Raw genomic sequence first — 22,825 nt, 5'->3', positions numbered from 1 at the left:
TATATATTATGTTATCCCACAATCACAATTGCATATTATAGTACCTTAATAGTATCTGTTGTGGTTCTGACACAATGACAAGATGTATGGATGTGAATGAAGCAAGGGAAGTTTGTAAGTTTCGTACCAAGTGCCATTTTTTGGTCTCTTGCCCTCCGCCCTTAATTTATGTATGTATATGTAATAGTATGTAACACTATCATCTTGAAGCCTTCAAAAGTAAGACACAGAAGCTTTCCCTCTATTTCCTTTATTGTAATCGGTTAGGTATGGATAAACATTGCATCCGTTATTTGTATGTTTGTAAAAGTCCCCGCGAAATAACTAGGAAAAAAGCTAAACTTATTTATAATTTAAAAATAAAATGTTAACAAAACCAAGTCAAGCTTATTTATAATATATTTATTGAAATATTCCAACTATTTTAATTAAGTTAATCACCGTTTAGAACTATTTAATTAACACATAATAATCGAAGCGATAAACTTTCTTAGAATTTCAATGGTATATATTTAAAAACAATCGTGGCTTTAGTACTAAAGATACGAGTTTATTATATTTTTATTTTATACACATTCAGTTATTTTAATGTTTCAAAGAACCGGTAGATGACTCACGTGTGTTTTGCCTAGAAAATCATTATTATAATTAAGGGTACGTAGTTAAACCTTTATGATACCTACACAATCTACACATACATACATATTATAAGAAACTAGCTCTTGTCCGCGACTCTGTTCGCGCGGACTATAGTGGTTATAGGCATGTATACAGGAATTGGCCATGGAGGGAAATTACTATAAATTTTGAATACATTTTCATTTCATTGACTGAAATGAAACATTCTTTTTTATAGCTGTCGCCCGCGATTATCTGTAAGTATGTGTGTCTTGTATCTTTCTATGAGTGCCTTGGACTTTACATTATCGCGCTACAGCTTGTGCTAGTACACAAGCTAGGATTATGTAACCTATGTGTTATTTTGGTATATAAGCTAAAACACTGTCTAGTTTAATCGGAAAACTGAAACGGAATAGACATTGATTTAATACCAAATCTTTCCATTCAAACATAAAAACCTTCGCACTTATAATATTATATTAGTATTAATAAAATGATAATATCAATGGGCTCGGCGTATGTCCACGTCAATCTCTAGTGGGTGTCGTTAAAGGCTCAACAGTAAAGATACGGTGACACGTGATTCATGAGCGTTGACGAATATTCTTGCTTTACTATTGTGTTAGGTAGGTCAATGACTTGCTATGTTAGGGTCTGTTTTAATGCTAGAAATTAAAAGCCGAAAAGTCTTTGTTGAGGGTATAATTTTCCAAGATATAAATATCAATGTATATTCCGTTAATCGGTAGTTTTAGTCATTCGTCAATATACATTCAGATCATTAGCATTAATATGTCTCTATAAAAATATTATGCGATGAAATGTGCGTTAACACGACAGTTTATTTCACTTCTGAGAAAACCAAAAGTGTGAAAATGCTCCCAAAAATGCTCTGGATTTTTTTCCAACATCTTACACACAATAGACTCTATTAAAGCTCGGAGCAAAAAACATCAACTCACAAGAAATTGTAACTGATAACTTCAATTTATTTCCGATGCCTTCAAATTAGCAACTCCGTCAGACGTGATAATTCTTCTACACCTATCAAAAGCGATGGTAACTCTATAATAAATTGAGTGATAAAATACATTACTTTGTTGTCATAACACATCACACCGCACCTTGACAATGAACCCGTAATGGACATCAAGGCCGCACTTTATAACACACTGATTATTCCACTACTATTTATAGACTCGAAAGTTTGTGAGATTGCAAGGACGTTCCTTACTCTTTTACATTTTTATTAATTTTATTGTGTGGTTATAGGTAACCCAGTGTCAAAGCCGGTTAAGCCGCCTGAAAGCCTTTGTTTTTTTAACTAACAAAAACTAGGACTGACTTTTTACGTGCTCTCCGAAGCACGAAGACCAGGGCGGAAACAAAAAGATAGGAATACTAAGATCAGTTCAAATAAAACTTAGCCGCAAACTATTTATGGAATTATCGCACCAACTGTTGTTGCTTAACACGCAGATCGTATACCTACCAAAACTCCAGTGAAGATTAAAGACAAGGTAAGCACAAAGCAGGTATGACTGGATGACTGACTGATGGATAGACTGGATAGAGAAAAGCTGCGGAAGATGATGATGACAAGAAACTTTCCATCGCGAAAAATCTTTTCATCGATTTAGTCCTGATTAAAAGTTAGTGTTAGTTAGTTATCAAGATAACACGCGATGTCTAAAATTAAAAGTCGATCGTCAATAATGATTCTATGAATGTATTAAAATGCAATTTCATATAACAGGTTTGACTAGCTCCTTTATTACTTGATTGTGAACGTTACTAAGTAATAGTGTTTCGGTACTAAATTCACTTATCTATTAACGGAAACACACCTGTTAGTGCATTATACAAAATATTTGTTTATTGTGAAATCAAATGGTCGTAGCACATTGTCTTTTCATTTTAAAATAGCTAATTGAAATTGATATTTCTTTCGAAACCTCCAATCTAGATAAATCAGGATTTAATTTATCGACATAAGATATTTTTGGTCTAAAAATATGGTTTTTTGACTTCACACTTAGGTTTCAAGTTATAAAAAATGCCTGTAGTTATGATCGTTTATGCAATAAATAAATCTTACCATGCATAACTTATCTAAACTGAACTTGAATCAAAAAAAATGTAGCAAACCGAACGAAAAGTATCACAAAAAAATCGATATGACATCTCGCGATCGATGTACGCGCCGATCGATTTTCCGCTACGAAATTAAAATCCAAAGAGAACTAAGTGATAAGCCGGGAAATATGTCGGTAATAGGTATATTTATAATGCGCGGTGGACCGGCCATCAGAACACATTGGACGGCCGGCCGACGTACTCGCGTATCGATACGATAATTGTACCTATTACGAGTAACCAGTATTTAATAACAGCTAGTGACGTGACGATGGCCGGATTGTTGTTACTTGTGGTGTTGCAGATAGTATGGAGTTTGGGTGAGTTAAAGAATCTTTGTTTTAGTCTGTACTTATAGTAAACGAGTACAAAGGAAAGTTTGTAAGTTTGGATGTAGCAGGTAATCTCTGAAACAGCTAGTCCGACATTGTTAGTTTTTTCATTTGAAAGTTTCTTTTATAAAAGTCATAGGCAAGTTTGTACCCAGTAATATATTTGGGAGAGTTTGAAAGCATGGGAATAGCCAGGAAAAGAGTTTTATATACGCGTAAGTCCCAAGGTGAGGTTTTGAAGATAAAAATGGCCTAGCATTAATTGAAGATAATTAAATCAGTCATGAGAATCTCGTAGTAAACAACTATTATTGTGCTAATATTGGACAGAGATTATATCTGAGGCTGAATCTTCATGAGAATAAGATAATATCTTCCTCATAATAGTGTTGTGTATACATATTTTACATTTATTTGTAGGGAATAGAGTACAAATTATATAAACAAAAGATTTTTTATGCCTATTTGTCATTAATGGCACGGTGTTTTTTTTCTTTTAAGTGACTAGTTTATATCTAAAATAAAACATTTAAGTCACGGTGTTCAGCAGGGTATAAAAATACCTCTGTAACCATTTTTATCTAAATCAACATCCCTGAAAGTATAGAGAACTGCATACGCTTTTGATTGAACGACAAATTTTCTTAACTACGAACTGCACTTTAAAACGTATTTTAATGTAAACTACGATGCCTCAACGAATTTTTTGGTGTACATCTTTTTTATAATGCTACTTGGTAACAGTCAGTAAGTAAATAACCCTGGGGAATCCCATTGAGATCACCTCATGAGACCATTAGCATATAATATCGACGATCTCACTAATTGTTTCTAAACAATACTCTTGCTAACTTTGTTATATGCGTTCTTTTGAACTACTGTCTGTGTAAAAGTTGGCTGGAAATTGTGACTAAAAATAAAAAGTTGTGTTCAAGAAATTAAGGGAGTTTTTACTTTTTAACTTATGCTGTTAGCTTAATACAGTGTATGCTGTCAGCTTATTTCCATAGACCTACGGTAAACCAAATTAGGTCAAGTGTGTAAAACCTCTTCTTAATCGTATAACGAGTGTGTGAGAAATACGCATCATATTCTCCGATGTCATCAATATAAGTTTATATGTAGAAGTATATATATTAGTTGCCTGGCTACCATGGTACAGGCTCTGCTTAGTTTAGATTCAGATTAAAAAAATATTTTAATTAATTTAATCCTAATCAATAGAAAACTTTACCTATTCATGTCAATAACGCACCAAAATGTTTACCAGTGTAATGATATAAGAAGCTTGTACACTTGCTTATCAAATCAATAAAGATCGTGCACTTCAACAAAACTCAAAATCTATTTTTATGCAATTGATAATGATTCACATACGGCATAATAAGCCAATCACGAAAAACTTGCGCACGCGTTGAACTATTTACAGATTCTACAGTCTATGCAAAAAATCGTATTCTAATGAAACAAAACAATATAGCAAATAGTAATGTCAAGTCTGTTACACCTGAAGGTGTAGGTAGAGATAGGAATACGAAATACATCCACGTTTCGCCATTTACGATGTTAGTCCTAGGTAAAAGCCTATTGCCATGTATACGTTACCAAGCTCAGAGCTATTATAGAGAAAAAATCAAATATAATTTAAAAATACCAAAAGTACTTTGCCTCAGATGAGAATGAGATCAGAGAGATCTCATGACCAGTAGCTGGATACTGCCGACAGCGCCACGGAGGCGGTCAGTTGTGTCAAGTTTGACATAATATGAAGTAAAAATATTCCTTATTCAGTTCAAACACCCATGGGAAATACACTTTATTCTATGTTTAGCACAATTATTATACTTAAATTTTTATTTATATTGTTTGCAACTAAAGATTAAGTACTGAACGGTACCTGACATTAATAGCTCAAAAGCAACTTAAAGTAGCCTATTTACAATTTTGCTAAGTCGAGCCTTACATACTCGAATACAAATGCAAAGTTATGAACATTACATTTTGAATTCAAATGACAATTTTGTGAAAATGTAAAAATACGAGAGAACAACGCGTGACACAGAAGCTTTTAAATATTAATGGCGGACAAATTAAATTGTATCACAGAACAAAATCTTAAACCTGAAAGTGATTTATTAGTTTGTCTATTTTATGAGGCACCATTTCATGTTGTATTTAAATTTTATTTGAAAAACATGCAAGTAGGATCAGAATGGCGCCGTAATAAATAACGCAGAGTTTGTAAGGAATATTATTAAGAATGTTCTAATAGTATACCTACTGAATACCGAACTAATAAATAACAAAGATCGAGACGCCCGCTTGTCGAAAACGGTCTACAGGGTAACTACGGACTGACAACTTAGTAGAGAGCCTTTGCACATACGGTTTATCCTGATTACAATAAAAAATGCACATTTTCAAATTAAGGATGCTGTGTCCTAGAGGCTGCCATCGTCTGCATAGGTCTGATGTTGATCTAGATTCTAGCAGTGGTTCTAGATTCTGTATACTCAATTTTGTATTCCTTCTTCAGCAGCGAAACTTGCTCTCAACTAAGTTGTTGTTATTTTAATGGTATAAAATATGTACAGACAAACGATGATCTACGTAAAAACTATTTAAAACAAAGGGTAATAAAACAACATCGTTACAAGATAATTACAAAGTTATGTAATAAATCTTTGGACTTAATCCATTGATGTGCATCTGACTGACGTAATGTATCAATGTCTTTTACGTAAATCAATCACTTACATATTAAACATGATTTTTTGTTAAGAAATCAATCAATAGGAAATCAGTTCTGAGAGGTGTTTACATATTAACATATACTAATTATATATTTAGATTAGTTCCTTTCGCACTTTTACATGGAAAATTGATGCAACACTTAAATATGTAATAAGTAGGAAACATTATATTTTCATGGTATGTTCAATATCAATTGTTTGACGTCGCATTACTGAATAAAAAGAAGTACATATAATTAAGGCGAATACAATGTAGCAATTGTCACGGTAGTCAGTAATCTCAAATATCCTTCTTTATGTCAAGAAAGTACCTACGATTTTCATAGAAATTCTTATATTCAGAGAAGTTGTTTCATACTTCTATGGACTATCAACAATCGGCTAGATATCAAGTAATTTTGTATGATCCAATTTCTAGATATAGCAAGCCGTTAAAATACAACTAGAATACTGGAGCGCGATTCTGTACAGTTGGTACTGTCGAGTATCAAAATTTTGACTGACTGATGAGATTCTCATAATTTCTCGATGACAGGTCGGTTGCCTGTAGTCGATAGTACTCGTAGTAGAGGATCGAGCTACTGTAAGGGACCAAGACCTTAATGGAAAATAAGGACTAAAGGCTATATTGTGAAACGGTATCGTGTACCACTGATGTCACGACGAATAAAACTATTAAGGTTTTATGACCAATAAATATTGACGACACAATAAAGTTCAATGACTAATCTATTTGGTTGGAAAGGTTATAATAGACAAGTCAGCTGTTTTAGTAAAATTATCTTCTAAGGCTCTGCTCTCTAGCTTCAAAACTAATAATATTTAAGCCTGAGATTTAATTTTGCCATCTATTTTCATGCATTTGCTGTCTGTCACACAGCTAATAGGTTATTTTATACAACTTCATGAACTGTGAAACAGGCTTACAAAAATTCTCATTGTTTTCATCTTTGATACTTGAATACCAAAAAGTCGCGACGTTACGAAATGTCATTTTTAACACTTAGTTTCCCGCGCGGCTTCGCTTGTGTGCATTAATTCTAGTTTTTACTATTTTCTTCACAATTTTCTCTTTCGAAAAGATCCTTCCCTTATGCCCTTACCCACGGATGTTTCAAATTTAGCACTACGCATTAGGCTATTATATTACTTTTTATTTACACAATTTAAACATACTATCTCCAAAATGTTTTTTATTTAAAATTATATTAAAATATTGTTCTTATAGTGCGTGTCTGATGAAATTTATGTTTTTATAATATTGGTCACAGTCCACGCGTAAGTAATATTCGACTTTTAATTTTATTCTTAACGGTTATTGTTTCATATTTCACATTAAAAAGATTAATTCTTGATTGTTTTGTATTTTATAACAAACATTCAAGTTATTTGATTAAATACATTTGTTTACATTCGTTAAAATCATTAATAATAACATGTATTCATAACTAGACTAATCATAACAAATATAATATCATATTTTTAATAGCCTCTCAGGCATTTGCGATTTCAGATACTTTTTTTATTTATTTATACACTTCATACATTGCATTTCATCTATATGCTAAAGTTTTGGTATTCAGGTGCGCTAAACTACGCATTTTAAAAACAAGACAATTTCCGGAAAGAACGCCTTTGAAATCGCCTTAAAAGTTCGACTGCAGGGTAAAGGACACCCTTCCCTTTCCTTGTTGCGCTTCTGTCATGAACTTCAAAACTAAAAACGTGAATTAAATTGAATAAACATGAAGATTACTTAAATAATTAATTATTATCAATAATTTACTATCACTAAATTATGAGTAGGGTCTACTTTATGATGCTTTTAGAGAAATTTTATAAAATATGTAAATATGTAAAACCAATATTCCGTTAAAATATTCAAATTATTTTTTAATTAGTTACCTCAATACAACACACTCCACGTTATAAATAGGTACCTATTAGTAAGACCCCAAGAGTGCCGAAGTTATATTACCTTCATACCAATTGATTCAATCATTGAAGTAATATTTATTGATACAATAACTGCATTGAACGACCTTATTGAACATCAACTATCTATATATGAGGCAATTAAATTTCAATGTTACAAAGTACCTACGTAATCTTCTGCCACTATAACAAACAATATCTTGTTTTAGTACTCGGGCTTCAATTCCTCGAGAGCAAACTTACTAAATTGTCACTTTTATCTACGAGTATCTATCAATTCAGCCCACTTCTACCCATTGTTGAGCACAGGCCTGCCAATACGCTATTTTCTCTGTTTTACCCATTGAAGTCCTACACATCTAATGATGGCATCCGACCATCTAGCTGTATGAATTTAAATAGTTATTAAGTAAACATAGGAAAACACAAAAAAAACGTTATTGAAAGTGTAAACATATTGCTTAGTTTGCTAGGCAATAACTGTTACTTAAAAAAAAAAAGGTAATGAGAATATCTAGACATCCAATATGCAGTAAATCCTAACCCGACAGGCATTTAAATATAAACGCTATAGCTCTCAATCAGCCAATAGATAAAAGAAAAACAAAAAAGAGTTCGACAAAGATTTACTCGTTCTAGTTTTAAAATCAATTAATCTTTAATTAAACTGCAACACAATTACTTTTTACACATCATTTATAACTTAAATGAAGGATTTAAGTTGATAAGTTACTTTATTCCACAAAGATCTAATGAAAAGCGATTAATTTGTCGCAGACTATTGGCGATATAATTATGAGACAGGCAAACAAGCCTCCTCATCTATACTAATATAATAAAGCTGAAGAGTTTGTTTGTTTGTTTGTTTGTTTGTTTGTTTGAACGCGCTAATCTCAGGAACTACTGATCCGATAGGAAAAATTCTTCAGTGTTAGATAGCCCATTTATCGAGGAAGGCTATAGGCTATATAACATCACGCTACGGTCATTAGGAGCGGAGTAGCAACGAAAAATGTTACAAAAACGGGGAAAATTTTGACCCATTCTCTTAGGTGACGCAAGCGAAGTTGCGCGGGTCAGCTAGTTTATAATAATTATTACAAAGACTATATATCGCGATGAGCTCTTAAAAAATACCTGATACTACTGATACTACTTTTGCCTGCAACTTCGTTTGCGTGCAAGGCTCTTGATTTATCTGCCTTAACGTTAGTGGTCTAGAAGGTTTTAGTAATAACACTTTTATTGAGTAGAGCTACAAATACTACAATGCATTATTTTATTGGTTACATTTGTGTCTAGAGTAGAACAATGATTTTGCTCATAAGTTTGTCAATGTTCAATACGAACAGCTAAATGAAGTTTTATAAACTCATTGCTCTAAAAGTAACACTTGGAAGTACGATAACATGCATATTTCAATTAATAAGGTAATCGTTTCGCATGTAAGCTTTTCTTTGTTGCGTTCGTTTACTAAATATAGAGCAAAATTGTATATTTTTATAGCAAAAATACTTTACAAACGCACAGACTATCTTCAAAATTTTACATATATTTAGTCTGGGGTTTTTATAATACTTTCGCTGTGACGATATTTAACACATACATCATCGTTCGACACCATATTTATTGGCTATAATTTAACCTAACCAATTCCGAGGTATTGATCAAAATGCCTCAGGCTACAGTCAATTCTAGTTTATATCTTTAACAGTATATTTCCAAATTTATAGGTATTTATGGCTATTTGATCCTTTGTAACTTTAGTCGCTTCCATAATATTTTATGTGATTTTTATAGTTAAAAATATTTGCTTTTTAGAATTCTTAAGTTGTGTAGTACCTACACATAATAATCAATAAAAACGACGAACGTTGTTCAATTCGTTGTCTTGTCGGCTGATGCAGATCAGGCAGATTTTATAACTCGCCTGAAGCATGAAGGGTTTGACACAGTGTGTCACCTTTTTTCAAGAATTCACTACAAACTAATTACAGTACATCTAGTAGAAACAGGAGTAGAAAAGATTTTACGGGGCATATTCTATCTTAACTCCTGATTGAATATTCAATCAATTAAAATAGTTTTATCCAAGAGCTATTTTTAAAAAATGCCATCGGTATCTGTAAAAGTAGTTAAAAACCTACTCATTTTACACTAATTTGTACGCGACTCAAAGTAATCTGGGGGCACGGAAGTGCCCCCGCAAGTCGAGCAAAAAAAAGCGGCACGGCCGTAACATCCTTTTCTCGAAGTAATTCGGGCTATTTTTGACACCCCTATAATTTCGTTGTGGATAAAACAAGAAGCCTGGATTTTCAGCAACTAATCAGTCATTGTATAAACATGGTATATTTAAAATTTCAGTCAATTTGAACCAGTAGTTTAAGAATGACAACTTGTTATAATTTTGAATTTTGTCACTCACTGATTCACTGATTCGCTGACTCACTGACTCACTGACTCACCGATCATCAAAAGTCTAAGGTACTTCTAGCAGACTTAGAGGCTTAAAATTTAGAATACAAATAGGGTTTAGTGTCTTAATCATGGGAAAAATTTAATATTTTCTAATTTCGGTCCAATTTTCTAAATACACCAACTGCAACAATAACTTTGTAATCCCATATAAATGTATAAGATTACAAGGTTGCATTTGCAGTTAATGAATTATTATTACTGAAGAAAATAAAATAAATAGGTGTAAATAGGTACCTACTATTTGAGGCATAACGGGAGGGGGTATAGGGTGGGTAAGGGTGTTTAGCCCATGAAACTGAACAACATTCCCATAGGAAAATATGTTGAATTATGAAAAAAAAACGTCTTTCCATACAAATTGGACTTATGTTCGTTCTACAAAAAGAAGTGAGATGCCATCAAAAACATTCTGTAAAAACCTCAAGTCTCGCCGTAAAAAGTTGTGAGATCTATATAATACCAAGTCGATTAATCTATTTAGTCTCCACTTAAAGGACCTTCTGTCTTAAGTTATTACGTATGTTATTATCATGCCAATTAAAAAAAATACCTTTAAAACGCATGAAAACACAAATTCGCCATTAACATTTCAGGAGCATTAACTTCTCGTCATGCTGTGTAGTGCGATACATACTAATAATTAAATCATGCGATGGCCAGGTCGGTCTATTTGTTTTAAAGGTATTTTTTTTAATTGGCATGATAATAACATACGTAATAACTTAAGACAGAAGGTCCTTTAAGTGGAGACTAAATAGATTAATCGACTTGGTATTATATAGATCTCACAACTTTTTACGGCGAGACTTGAGGTTTTTACAGAATGTTTTTGATGGCATTAATACATTTACAAAGCCATAAAACTGGACAACTTTTCTACCGAATTATTTTATAGCATCGTTGTTTTATAAAACGTGACCCCTATCTACATTACAAGTTTAGTATCAATACAAACTTTAAGTAATGGAATTATAAACTCTTTCTTTAAAACGAGGATTATATTGAGTATCTTTTAACGATAAAAAATAAATAAAAATTCAAACACCGTTATTAATTGTTAACTAGTATTCATAAGTCAAGATGATAGTACATATAACGGTCGTTATAACGTTAGGTCAATATCGAACACGCTAAGGGTCCATTACCAGCTACAATAAGAACCTTCTTTCAAAAAAGCCAGTCCTAGACACGGTTACAGTCTCAATAGTAATTTTGAATGAAAACTTAGTGAAGTAGGCACTTAACTATAAAAATATTTATGACGTTTTTAACTTAGTTTTCGCATATTGACACCATGTTGTTGAAAGGAAGAATAGAAGCCTATGCCTCAAATTTTTATGTTTTGTTTTTTTATGTTGATGTCGAAGACACTGTGTGCCCTGCGTGGGAGGCCAATAATAGTCCCATAACGCTATTATTGCTAATTTGCTATAAACGTAAATTGATAAAAAACCTTTTAAGCTAATTACTATCCAATTAGCTTTTAAACACTTTAGCTAATTATTTCCAATATTATAACGGATTATTTTGATAAATAAACTTTCCTGCCATATCGGGCACAATGCCATTAATTTACTAAAACAGTAAAAATAGGAATAACCGTATGCAAGAATGGCTTTATAAGCGATTAAAATGACAAAAGGAATTTATAGAAACTGGTTTTGATATCACATAACTTAGAAAGATTTCGGCTACTTAATATACGTATTATGATAATAAAATGACCTTTCTATTGGTATAAATCTTTGTGGTAATGCGTGAACCTTGCTGAATGACTGGTATTGCCTATTAGGGTACGATAGCCGTCGATAACGCCCCGGGAAGCCTTTTCTCTGAAGACCAATCATACTTCTCGTAGCACACTTCTCGTTATTAGCCTTTTGATTTAGCCAATTATAAACGGATTGATTTTAGTTAATGTAATCTGCTGTGGAGCGTTTTGTTTTAAATGTATATTTATTATTTTAATGCATAAATTAATAATAAATACAATTCCAAACCAATCATGTCGCGATATACGGTGACCAAGCAACAGATGACTGTACTTCTATACCTGTTTCTGAATACTTAATAGTGCATACTTGATCTTGTACCTTACCTAGATTCAGAATTATAGTCATGTGCATCCTAGGACAACTCACACACGGTTATCTGATTCCTAAGCAGAGCTTGTACTCTGGTAACTAGATAATTGATACCAACATAGATTAATACAGTCGACACATTACAACAAGACTTAGAACAGATACTTGTGCTCGTCACATAAATATCTCACCTGGATGCGGATGGAGTCCTGAAACATTGGGATGTGTTAGGTCAATGTTATAAAATCTTTTGCCGTCGTTTTTATATCACAATAGTACAATATTAAGTATTTTGTTATCAAAGTATTAGATTATGTGGTTGGCCGCAGCGTGACAATTGTAATATTAGAATATCAATACGTATGTATACTTATCGCAGAAATACAGTTTTTATAGGTGAATTATTGAGTGTTAAATAAACACAACTTGAGGTTTCCACTCCACATACAATATACTAATAATGCATAGTAAAGATGACAGAACGATTATTATACTTCTTTTTATTCAAACATCTCTAGTAACATACCTAGACAAGATTTAACGCAGTAGACGTCAAAAATCAAGCAACTATTTTCTCGTTTATGATCTAAATGTTTTTCAACTAATCTTATATAGTTTTTTTTCAGCAAATGGCATTCTAATGGGACTATTTATCCGTCAGATATATGATAGGTTATCCAGTCAATTAGGCAAAATAAGAATCCATCAATATCATTGAAAAGTTTTGGATACATAAGAGAACAACCATCGCCCATTTAATAAATGGATGAGAGTATTGAGAGTAAATAACATAAAATTCAGGTATTTTTTTAATTCTCATCTACGGACGTTGAAATGTGGGATATAGTAGATAAAGACGTTTTGGTTTCGGTCTTTTTAATAACTGTTTCTAAGCTTTAACACTCTGACGCACATTGACACGTTCCAACCGAGTTTCCACTATCACGTTTCTCAGTCTAGCGTGAATCGCACCTAATTTTCACGTAACTTTCAAATTACATGAAACAAGTCCCTTGACTAATGTGTGACATGTTCTTATTTGATTGAGTCTACGGTTGGATGACCGCCTCCGTGTACCGAATATACATTAAATCACGTCAAATCATGCGTTTTCGCGGTATTATTAAATTATACTTAATATAGCCAATAATAATATAAGCATGCGACAACACTGTAAGTTACAAAACAACTTATTTTTAAAACAAAATATTTGAGTCCGACGTATTTCTTCGAAATCTTAATATTTGAACAGTACTTATCTACTAACAATTTTGTTAGCCTCTGTGACTAAGCTCGATGACTTTTTCAAGAACTTAAAACATAAATTCGGTTTCGAGCCCATTTTGAGATTACCAATTAATCATCCATATAAATAAATATGACTATAATATATACTAGACAATTATAAATATACCAGACAATTCATTTTATATTTATTTTCTACTTTTCTGTTTTGAGAATGAAAATTGTCAAAAAAGATATTATTTACAAATAATGACAATCGGCGCCATGTTTTTGTGTTGCATACCTTGTCACTAATCTTAAGTGATTTATCTGAATTTACTAAAATATGCGTACGTTTATTTGGTTTTAAAAATGTTAAGACGAGGTAATAAGCTCATTTGTAAAACTTACTTGTTAACGTGGAAACATGTTCTGCGAACACGCGAGATGATCCTTACGTTGCAGCATTTTGATCTTTTATAATAAGAGTACTATGTATGTATAAATACTTGTTAGCAGAATAAGGTTAGAAACTCATATTGTACAAAACCACGCGTTAAAGTCTTTTGAAGGTAATGTGGTAAAACAGTTCTTCTCTCTTCTAAATTTTTTGTATCCTCGCGAAATTCATATTTTAGCTTAAGTATGTTTCCTGCGATTTTTAATCTAAAAATGTTTTCATATTAAAGAAAGGCTAAGCTTAGCCAAAAAAGCGTCAAAAATCAATAATTTATCTGTGATTGAAATAGACGCAGTTGTAACTGAATTATTAATTACTTGATTCAGTAACTGAAGAGCTCTTTTCTTAAGTTGAATATTCATAAACCAATGTGGTTATTAAGGAACATAATATTCTCATGCATTACATTGTTTCTATGTATCGTACATAGTATTGCATCACCAAACTCTTTATTTAAAAAATGACATCACTAAAAAACCCAACGTTATAATAAAAAATAAATCACTCAATATGAACCTTTAACTACCAATTTATGTATTTATTCAAAAGGGATAACGTTTTATAATTTAAGGCTATATCTGTATAACAATACCATTATCATACATTAGGTGGCATTCTTTAAAGTGATAGTTAAGATCAGATACCGTTTTACAAGAAACGATGAACACGGATACGAGAACAATAAAATAAACATACATTTATCAATTTGCCCTTAAAAATTAATTTAAGTATAATTTTGAGGGAAACTGTCTTGCAAATTGGTAATTCTATTGCTCAAGTTAAGTATGCACAAATTCTGGATAAACGAAATATTTAGAAAATCGAATTGATTTTAGCTTATAAGCACGTCATTTTATTGTGTTGTCCACTATCACACTATCTTAATAATATTTAAATAAATATTGTCTAATTGTAGACAGTTATTTAAAATCGAAGAGTGCTATTAATTATGTTTAATATCCGTTGAGGTTTATGCAAGAATAGTGCAGCATAGTATAAGAATACTATTTATTCTATTTTGTACAAAGCTTTACAATTCAAACAGGCAAATATTTTTAGCTGTATGACAAATACGCAATATAACAATGCACTTGAATGGAACAACGTGGGTTGTTCGTATTCACTATGTGTTTCAACTTGTCACTCATTCTCGTATTATACTGTCCAATGCAACATGTGAAACGTTCAATGTAGAGTCCATGATTAATAACGCCCGTAGGTATGCGAGAAAAATTCAATTTTTCCAAGGATGCTAATTCATTTCACGGATTCCGAGTTAGTGATGGCTTATCTTCCTTTTGATAGATAAAGTAACAGCATTTTATGAAACACACTGTCAAAATTCCTGTTATCTGATTATATTATTTTATTTTGAAATGGTGAAAACAACATAAATTATTTGCTTTGTCATCAAATCACTGAAACATCACTTCCGAAACTATATTACTATACTACAAAAAGTCTAAGTATATTAGATGCATCATTTCATATAAATTGTTATTTAGAAGAATGAAGTTGTAAGTAAATAAAAAAATCTTTGAGAGATATAGCATAATATAATAATGATAGTTTTATATATTAGTTACAAGAAATTTGAACGTTCAACAAATAGATACATTATGAAACGTTAATGGTCCTATTTGTCAAACCTAGCTCAATAAAATTAATACATTGCAGTCTACCTCTCCATATTATTTATAACTATGATCTGCTATGCATTGTATTTCATTTATTATTTAAACTACTTTGAACAATATATCCTTTATTTTGTGGTAATTTCAAATACATAACAAACATGGAAACTTTTGTTTTCCATAATTTAAAAACTGAATTGTAAAGACCGAATTTATAGAATGACCTGTGACCCGTCGTTTATAGAAGACAATAAATATTCTACTCTCAAGATATTTATTTCAAAATGGATTTCATGCTGTGCTTCATTAAATTTTATACGTCTATTTCTATCAAAGTCATATGTTGTGCAATATTTATTTAAGGTAACCGCAAGAGCTTCCATTGAATTGACAGTACAAATAATTAGACTCTTATAAAAACTTCACTAGGTACTCTTGTCTCCCAAGCCGATGATCTTTCAATAGGTACGGTGATTCAGTTATTATTATAAAGCGTCGAACACATCGACCTGGCGGTCTTCGTTCTGCGATCGAGTATATAGCTGAACGTGCGTTCACATTTACTGTCTCAACCTCATCGCTTTGGTTATAAGATTCTAAAACACCACATCCATTAGAAATGTGGCATTAATATTGCAATTTTTTTACTTTCATTATCCCTTACATAATCCTGTTCAGCAGCAGTCAAAATGCAGCCACCGGCATTTTGTTGTGTGCCGGGTGTAAAGACTAGTTGCTACATCTAGCTTCCGTCGTCACCTGTCGTCGATTTGAAAAGTAGCTAGTGTGTGGTTTCCCATAGAACCTAGAACGCAAAACACTGACCGCTAGTAGACCGTATTGTAACCATCGCCTTATACAAACATCATTTAAACACAATATAATAAATTTTCCACAATGACTTTGAGAGGTGCTAATGATCATGTGTATCACGCAAGATGATGATGATAAACTATGTGTTGACATTACTCTAATTACTGCAACAAGGTTTTTTATTAGATGCAATACCGGTTTTTTCAAGGTTACCTTAGATATTAATCCTGCAAATGTATCAATTCATATCATAATGTCCGTCCTCTTTAATCATAAATGTTGTGATTATGGAATATGAGATCGTGGCGTGAAACGACGAAAATCATCGAACAGTAGGTATATTTTTTACCTGATACAGATGCCTACTACAAAGTACAACCTATTTACTTCTACAGTAGTTCGTTTCTAAAGATATCGTGTCTTCTTAACTTAACAAATTTGCATGGGACCCGTATAAATCCCATTGTATCAAACCCATCTTAAAACACTACCAACGTAGAAACTGCTCAAACAGCACCAGAATAATTATGATGTTAGATTTTTTTTCTACTGAAGCCACCTAAGTTTCTAGACTTCCTAGTAAGTCTCACACGAAGTTTCCCATCACCGTACACATTGGAATTTAGCACAAATTCTTTTGCCTAATAAACATGACTGTGAACTCGTGAACTTCAAATACATCACAATAAATCGTTGTAACGAATGTTCGTGTATTATATTATCATAATCATCACATTTGCGGTGTCAACGGCTCTTTTATCAGGCCGGCTGACGACCAATCTGATTTGGATAATGGGTACCGTGTATCTAGCTGTCAGACTACCGCTTCACCCTAATTTAACTGCTAGTTTATGTATTTTGTCCTTTGTTTGAATAGCACGAGTTCTTGGTACCGTTACAGGGTCTTTTATACTTAGAATATTATTCGCCAATGTGTTGAAGATACAATGAGATACATGGATCGGCGTCTCGGCAAATTACTGTCATGAATATTGTTTTACTAGGACCTCACGTTAAATGAAAATCCACCAAAAAGGCGTTTTTAGAAATATTTCCTGATATCTGTACAAAAATTCTTGGTCACAAATTTCCTGTTTCACACCTTTACACGAAAGATTCCTGGCTGCCTTGACTGCTGATAGTGCTACAATTAATTTCACAATTGATTGTTTGTAAACCTTAGAGCTATTAATCATCTGTTGTACTTTATTCTCTGTAGCTCAGCAATGGAATATATAAAGGTATTTCGGTTAATCACATAGAAGAATTTAAAGTGTCGAATTATCTATTTTAACATAACTCATATTTGATTTGTTTACAATAGTAGGCTTCGGACCGGTTCTCAACAATTTCACACTCTCCGCACACTTGTTCAAATCAACTTTGAACAAAGGCACACAATTACACATAATGTACTTCAAATTTGTAGTTTTTGTTATCTAAGAATCATGTTATCAGCAAAAAAAATGTTCTACAAGCTGTACTTAGGTAATGAATTGCAACGATAAAATAAATGTATGAGTTAATGATGGTAATCAAGCGTACAATATATAAATCTATTTATTAAAATGTTATCTTAAGGAACTCTAGTAGAGTATAAAAATATCTAATCTAGTAGAGTATAAAATAATAATAGTTTTGATGTTAGATTTGTTCAGCTTTTTTGCTAAAGCTCGCTGTTTTGTCCTCTTCCTGACTTCGTGTTGTGACGGTATGACATAATATGTCCTACACAATTAAAAACATCCAAGTTATCCCCAGAATAAAGTTGGGATAACTGGCAATAGGAAAATCGGTCACTACTAATTTATCAGACTTGAATCGATGTTAATCACTGGAAATCTAAAACAAAGAAACAAAATCTAAGGTAGCAACGTGTTCTTTGTACCGAAACATGTTTCATTTGCATTTAAAAAAACAATACATTTCTACACGCAAAAAATCTATTCTCAAATAAAGTGATTAATTTATCAGACAGTGTATTTCTTAGAGATGCTTGGTTGTAGATAATAATTTTGCATTCATTTGAACGTCTTACAATAACAGATCTGATTGTTATCGACAATAACTAACATCCGCCGTTTAATGATTATTCATTCATTTAATTTTATAGTATGGCATCATTCAATTACAATATTACAGAACTAAGATATGATTGAGGTAAATTTACTCCGTAATGTTCCCCTGCTAGGCTTGATACCTACCTGACAAGCAAATCGTGGTTCCCAATTTCAACATCACCACTCACAATTTGGTGAAATTGAATTCAAACTAAGTTACGAAACTTTTGCTGCATGATTAGCTTTTCCGCGGCTTTGTAAAGGTGAAGTACGTAGTACGATAGGTACAATAATTTCATAATAAGACACATATTATTTAAGAGATATTAATCCAAGATCAGTGTGAATGAAGCAATGGAAGTTTTTAAGGACCGTACCGAGTGGCGTTCTTTGCGGCTATCGCTATAGGAACAAGGCGTGATTTTATGTATTACATTCACGATTTTTCCTTTTATCTAAGTTCCCATATTCTTCAGAAGAAAGCATCTCTCTGCTGCGATATTCTATAGTCCTTAAACCCCATGATTTCAAGCATATGTTTCAAATTGCACCATCCATCTAGATTTTTCTATTACACATTATTTCCATAAATGCGTCATGTTCTAGTGTATGCCATTCGACACAATCATGGTGTATTGTTATTACTTACTTCACACCTGTAATCGTTAGCTCGATTGATTTCAGTGTTAAGTCGTAGCTTAGCTGATCACGACGCGAGGTTCGTTTTTTTATTACTTTCTTTTGATATTAAAAACTATTTCTATTCTATAATCTAGACTTAGATCCAATATTCCTGAAATAAAGTTTTGTTTTCTGATTTATATATCTATTGGTACATATTTCAATTCTATTGTTTTCAAAAAGTAATTAAGATTTTCTCAAAATGTTGAACTGCAATATTTCGACTGCCAGTATAATCGTGTAAACAAAATTTGCAAAACAGTTTGGACGTACAACGTGTACTGACTCATATTTATTTTCGAATACAAAGGAATCTATTTGCTTCGTTTTGCTGTATGGGTGCGAATCGTCACGCCTTCGTAACATTTCACGGGACGTAATTAAAATAATAATTGATCATAATAACATGACAACGTGCTCTTTGGGGATTCCCGTCCATCAAATAATGAGCTCAGTCGGATGCGCTTGCGTATTTACAAAACCACTAATGGATAAAGACGTTAATGTTTTGACACGATATTGTTTAATACTTCATAGAATCTTGATTGATATGAACTTTTTACATGCTCAACACGTGTTTCGATCACGTTTGGCGCAACAAAACATCAAGTTAGCAAGTAAATCAATGTATTGTTTTCATCATGATTCATTTTCATTATAATTTTCCCCGTTTTTTATTTGTTTGCGCCGTAATAGTTTGGTCGTTATTATTCGCCGGCACTTCTTCAACCATTTTTTGCAAATATTGATTAATACCATTTTTGTTTTGTTCATTTCGTTTTTCTTTTGTTACTCATTATATGAAACACGAGTTAACGAATTGGTCTGTCTATATTTAATTTATCGATTAAATATCGATTGGTCTTAATTGAATCATTAAGTGCTTCGTAAAACCCGCTAGGTATTTGGCGATGGTTTAATTATAAGAACCAACAATGTAGGCGTAAATGTTTGAACTAAAATGAGTTTCCTTTTTCGGTGACAGCTAATATTTTCGCTACAAAGATGACTTTGTTGATATACTAATTATTAAGTCGTCTGAACTCACTCAATATTTATTGCGGATACCAATTCGATCGTTTACATTTAATTTTAGCACGAGTTGCACGGTTGTTAGAGTCTGATAAAATGGCTACTTGTATTAATGCAATATCAATTTATAACGTATTATTTTGTTTTATTTCAGGGCAAACAGAAGCATTTGCATCATCAGCTGGAGGAGGCGCCTTCGCATACACAGACTCTAGCGGCAAGAAGTACTCGGGCACGTACAGCACTAAGGACGGCAAGGTGGTCCAAAGCTCAGGAGACCCTGTGCCCTTCGCGGACACCGCTTTCCCTGGGTACGGCTACGGATACGCGAACCCGTACGACTTCGGATACCAAGGCGACAGTTTCTACCCTTCTTACTTCTCGAACCTCGAGAATTTACTACAAGAGTAAGAGATGAACATACGAAGCTACCCGCTTCCGGTGGAGGTCGTGCCGTGCTCCGTGGTGAAGGGAGCTCAGGCTTTCGTTCTACGTGTACCTTTATCTTGTCTATCGTCTGCTAGGTCTGATGCCGCAATTGTTAGATTTATTGACACGACTCATTAACTGTAGAACTAATTCACTATACACTAGTAGTTTGCATCTAAAGCACTCTTATATTAAGGACCGATTAAAACTGAGTCCTGCACTATCAAGGCTATTAGGAACTTGCCTTATAATTTCAATATCCTATTATAATACCAGCAATTATTTTTTTTAGAAGTCGGCTGACTGGACCACTTCTGCCAATACTTCGTCCCTTCCATCCTATGTTCCCCTTTGAATTAAGGTAAAATTTTAAACCCCTGCATGACCGGGGCGTGTCTTCTGTAGTGGTAATTTTCAATTTTATTTTATTCTAACAATCTTCTCCTGCCAAGGCCTTCTCTATCGCTTCTCAGCCTTCATCATCTAGCATTTCAACTGTTACGTGTGTTTGAATAAATTGTTTGTGGTTCCAGGGTGTTCCATTCGAATTTAGAAAATCAGAGGCTAGCGTACAACGCTGCAAGAAAAGCCTTCGACATATCGTCGAATCAGGCTGGTTATTATGAAAATTTCGCCTCCAGGTTACCGCAGCCTCAGTTCAACGATTTCGGAGGATTCGCGGGAGGGTACGGAGGTGGTTACGGAGGAGGATTCGGTGGTTTCCCCAACTTCAATAACTTCGCGTTCGGAATGCCCAACTTCCCTAACAGTGCGTTCGCGGGTGCCGCGGCCGGACCAGGATTCAGACATCAGGTGGCCGCTATCAACCCAGCCAATCCGGTAAGGTTTGCTTATCTGTGGGAAAATCTCATTCTTGTTATGTTTAACAACTTTATAATGATCAAATCACGAATTCGCCATTTACTTTGTTACTTTTGTTGATCCTTGTTTTTGTAGATTATTTTTAAATTAATGTTCATCTGTCGTTTATAGTATTTGCATTATTTGTTTGAATGTATTATATACATAAGTTCTTTGATAGGTATAAAAAATATACTCTATTTTAAAACAGATACAATAAATAACTTATTTAGGAGTTAGGACAAATCAGTGTCGCATCAACTGCCAACATTGCCAAAATAATATTTCACAGATTCTTATTAAACACTTATTTACATACAAAGATTGACATAACATTTGAAATAAGATCACCATCACAAAAAATCTTTCCATTTGTACATATTTTTAGCAATGATCTTCACATCATGGAGGAGTGCTAAGTGCTTTAGTATTTTGACATTCAAGCTTTAAAAGGACATTTTTTCGCACAGTTTCGTACTGATATTTACATGGCGGTGGGTGAATGACGTAGGCTTATCGTCCGTGTCGTGACTAAACTGCATGATAGTATGATTCAATGGACCTTCGTAAACACACATCGGGCCAAGATATTGAATACAATACTTGTTTATGTATTAATAATGATGTTAATGTAAATATTGACTACAATTTATGTTCTGTTCTCTAATGTAACCCTTTTTTGCTGTTAAGAATGTTGTTTACAAAACATATGAATAGTTATATGAATAGTAACTTTTAATTGATCAAACTCTAAGGTTAAAAATAAAAAGCCTTTAAGTGTAACGCTAAAATAGATTACTAAATTCTCGAATCGAAAATACAAAATCTATTCAACTTGCAGAATTCACCAAACGTGAACCGGATCAGCCACTACTCGGACACTAATCAAGGCAACCCAGGAGGCTACTATGCCGTCTCTAGTAAGTCCTACGCATCCTCGTCCAATGTCAACGGTCAGCCTATCAGCCATAGAGGCTCCGAGACAGTGGTCAACGACAACGGCAAAGTAACCAAGTACAAGGTTCAAGACTAAAAAGACAAGTACCCAAACGCCTTCACCGTAATTTTTAAAAATGGATCTCATGATGACAGCTAAAATGGCGGGAATTTTGACAACGATATAGTTTCGATGTATTTAATAACAGGGTGTAGAGGCGTACAAATTATCATATATTGTGTTATTTTTTTATTTAAACGATGTATAAAATGAACATTATCATTTTAATTTATGTCAATAAAATGATTGAATGTTTGTTGGTTTTTCATTTGTTCTGCAGATGTTATAAACT

At 33.0% G+C, this 22,825-nt stretch overlaps 1 protein-coding gene across 4 annotated transcripts; it reads left to right on the top strand.

Moving 5' to 3' along the window:
• Window positions 1–2,918: 2,918 nt before the first annotated feature.
• On the top strand, window positions 2,919–22,788 carry LOC142972442 (uncharacterized). 4 transcript variants are annotated; one of them, XM_076113580.1, is made up of 5 exons: window positions 2,919–3,077; window positions 20,401–20,557; window positions 20,968–21,036; window positions 21,317–21,515; window positions 22,378–22,788. In XM_076113580.1, exons 1-5 carry the CDS (start codon window positions 3,029–3,031, stop codon window positions 22,567–22,569), a joined length of 666 nt encoding a protein of 221 aa, XP_075969695.1. In that variant the 5' UTR covers window positions 2,919–3,028; the 3' UTR covers window positions 22,570–22,788. The 4 variants fall into 4 exon arrangements, with proteins under 4 accessions (XP_075969695.1, XP_075969705.1, XP_075969685.1 ...); XM_076113590.1 differs by lacking the exon at window positions 20,968–21,036; XM_076113570.1 differs by lacking the exon at window positions 20,968–21,036 and having other exon boundaries at window positions 20,401–20,653.
• Window positions 22,789–22,825: the final 37 nt, after the last annotated feature.

Source organism: Anticarsia gemmatalis, chromosome 1 (assembly GCF_050436995.1).
Source record: "Anticarsia gemmatalis isolate Benzon Research Colony breed Stoneville strain chromosome 1, ilAntGemm2 primary, whole genome shotgun sequence".
In the NCBI taxonomy this organism is placed as follows: domain Eukaryota; kingdom Metazoa; phylum Arthropoda; class Insecta; order Lepidoptera; family Erebidae; genus Anticarsia; species Anticarsia gemmatalis.
This window is presented reverse-complemented; position numbering and strand designations above follow the sequence as displayed.